General features: G+C 41.9%; 1 protein-coding gene across 1 annotated transcript; it reads right to left on the minus strand.

The window, feature by feature from the left end:
• Nucleotides 1–949: 949 nt before the first annotated feature.
• Nucleotides 950–2317, minus strand: LOC4341274 (protodermal factor 1). The gene is made up of 3 exons (XM_015786476.3): nt 2142–2317; nt 1945–2056; nt 950–1615 (listed from the first exon to the last, which is right to left on the minus strand). Exons 1-3 carry the CDS (start codon nt 2251–2253, stop codon nt 1279–1281), a joined length of 561 nt encoding a protein of 186 aa, XP_015641962.1. The 5' UTR covers nt 2254–2317; the 3' UTR covers nt 950–1278.
• Between the last annotated feature and the right edge of the window lie 927 nt (nt 2318–3244).

Here is a 3244-nt window from a genome sequence, read left to right on the forward strand (position 1 = left end):
TGGCTACATTTAGTTTGCTGTCAAAAACTATATAAGAAATCTTGCCAAAATTTTAGTAAGTTGCCAAAATTTTAGCAATGCCAAAATTTAGTAAGATTAGTTTTGGCGTCAAAGTGAACAAGCCTTTAAACTAGCTTGCTCTTAGTCGTTCGGAACGCTCGTGACGTGCGGTAGGCTAGTCAGCGCATTGGCGACACGTGTTGCATCATTTCGTGAGGAATTAAGCTGAAACCATAAAATTTTTCAGCAGTGTATGCGTAGACAATCCCTTATTTTTATTCAGTATTAATTTGACGTGCTTATAGTCTCTGCTCTCATGTTCTTAGGCGACGACTAATAATGTACTCCCTCGAATATTTAACGTTGTTGACTTTTTTTAATATGTTTGATGGTTCATCTTATTGAAACACTTTTATGAAATATATAAAACTATATATATACATAAAAGTATATTTAACAATGAATTAAATGATAGGAAAATAATTAATAATTATTTAAATTTTTTTAATAAAATAAACAATCAAACATGTTTAAAAAAGTTAACGGTGTCAAATATTTAGTGGCGGAGGGAGTATTAGCAGTAAGGTAATAATGTGCCTAGCTCATATACGGCCGCAAGACAACACAGCTCGCCGTGTTGACTACTGTAAATTACAGTAGTAATAATTACTGTACCTTTTTCTTAAAGATAATCTACAGCAACCCTTTTCTGCCATCAATTAAGTAAATCAATTCAACATATAAACTTGTATGTCTACAAGATCTTTGAAACTCTGTTGTTTTTTTTCCGTTGAATGCAAAAACCAACTGTAAATTCACAGAAGAGTAAAATATCAAATTGAAATAAGATGTACACAGAATTAATTGCATCCATCTCGTCATAAAGAAACCAAGCAACCAGGGAAGAAACAAGTGCAAGTTAGCTTAGGTAAAAGCAGAGACCAGTTCATCACTAACCAAATCAAACTCATCTTATTCTCTTAATAAGTACATCGCCAAGAAACTAAGAAAAGCAAACAAAGCATGCAACTAAGCACCGACGACGAGACGTCGTCGTGGCGCCGTGCACCTCATCAATTTAACTGCAAACGCACACAAGCCACAGCTGAGGTCAGATCTGAACACTCACACAATTCTTGAATAATATACGCATGGTTTGCCACGACGCATCCATGCAAGGACTTATTCATCATCAACACCATGACGACACTAGCTACCAACTAGCTAAGAGAGAGAGATGGCCGGAGAGATGGCCGGCCGGCGGCGAGGTATGGGTAGCTAGGTGTAGTGGCAGGCGAGGTTGGCCTTCTTGAACAAGGCGGCCTGCTCGATGGCGGCGGCCTTGGAGGTGAGGCCGAGGAGGATGCAGGACTTGACCTGCTGCGTGGTGTAGGCGAACTTGGCCTGCTTCTTGGCGGCCACGGAGTTGATGTACGCGGCGGCGCCCTCCCGGAGCAGGTCGCCGTAGCAGTCCTTGCGGGTGCTGCACAGCGCGTCCTGCAGCGTCTGCAGCTTGCTCCCGAAGAAGCCGCTGCACACGTCCCCGAACGACCCCACGATGCTCCCCAGCGACCCGATGCACGATATTATCTTCTCCGGGTGGCTCTTCCAGAAACTGTGTGTGTTCATCATCATCAGATGATCATTAGCAACGTTAATTGCACTCACAAATTGATACTCACTCCGTTTCGAAATGTCTGACGCCGTTGACTTTTTAGCACATGTTTGACCGTTCGTCTTATTCAAAAAATTTAAGTAATTATTAATTCTTTTTCTATCATTTGATTCATTGCTAAATATATTTTTATGTAGGCATATAATTTTACATATTTCACAAAAGTTTTTGAACAAGACGAACGGTTAAACATGTGTTAAAAAGTCAACGGTGTCAAACATTCTGAAACGGAGGGGGTATATAGCTAGTGACATATAGTTTGTTCTTACTCGCAGCTCCCGGTGAAACCGGTCGTGGGCGACGGTGAGTAGCCGCCGCCGCCGCCACCGCCACCGTACCCTCCACCGCCACCGCCACCGTAGCCGCCGCCGCCGCCGCCGACTGCCAAGAATTGAGATCGTCGGTACATGGATGCATGCAAGAATGTATATATAGACACAAATTAAATGAAGTACAAATCACTTACACTTCTTTTCCGCGACGTGATGATCTCCGTGCAGGTTCCTGGTGGCAGAGCTCTGCTGGGAGGCAATGCCGACCAGGAGAGCTGTGACCAGGAGAATCTTGCAGCTGCCCATTCTAGCTTTGATCTCTTCAACTTGGAGAAGTAGCTAGTGAAGAAGAGAGATGCTTGGGTTGAGTGAGTGTGAGACACTGCTCCTGCAGTGTATATATACAGGTGAAGGGCTGCACCTACCGTGTTGTTTGCTGCATTGCATGGACGGTGGTGTGTGAAGTGTGATCGATATGATCGATCTTGCTGCAATGCTGCCAAGGCATAAGGGCAGTTGGCCTCCATTGAATGCATCCGTTGATCCATCCAGCTCGATCATATCGGTATACTAATACTACAGTCATCTCCTGGCTGGCCTCACACCGCTAGCTGAATGATTTGCATATGGATGCTTCATTAGATCACAGTTCTGTATTATGACAAATTCAGAGTACCATCAGATTTCAGTAATGCTCCTGGCCCTGCACCCATGATCAGCTTGGCCAATGGCCGGTATCCTACAAATTAACAGAGGTTACAGTATGAGATGGAGGATTAATTTCATAATTGATAAATGTTGCTATATGACGCTCGAAGTTTGTGTAATTTGTTAGAGGACATCGCAAAAACGTATTATGACTAGAGAACAATGAATAGTAATAATAATTTGTAAGAGGATATTTCCGGTCTAATTGGAAAGAGAGACTTTTCAAAAAGATAAAAATACCCCTCGGCTACAATTTTTTATCTCCACTGTACCGTTAGGTTAGAAGCTTGTGGCTCTAGGGGCACTATCCTTTTTTTTTATAGAATTTATCTTTCTAATTGGGTCGAAAATGTCATCCAGCAAATTACTAACTTTTTTCAATCCAGCTATGACATATTTCTACGATGTCCAGTAGTAAATTACACAAATTTTGAGGCTCCTATATATAGTGAAATTTGCATTCATAATTACACTCAAGTTTACAGTATGAAAATCCTTATATAGCTAGGTAGTTGGAGGCTGGCTTTGGTGATGATCACTAAGATATAAAGCACATGTTTCTACAAAACCACTGATATAGCTTCCTTGT

This window comes from Oryza sativa, chromosome 6, assembly GCF_034140825.1.
Source record: "Oryza sativa Japonica Group chromosome 6, ASM3414082v1".
In the NCBI taxonomy this organism is placed as follows: Eukaryota; Viridiplantae; Streptophyta; class Magnoliopsida; order Poales; family Poaceae; genus Oryza; species Oryza sativa.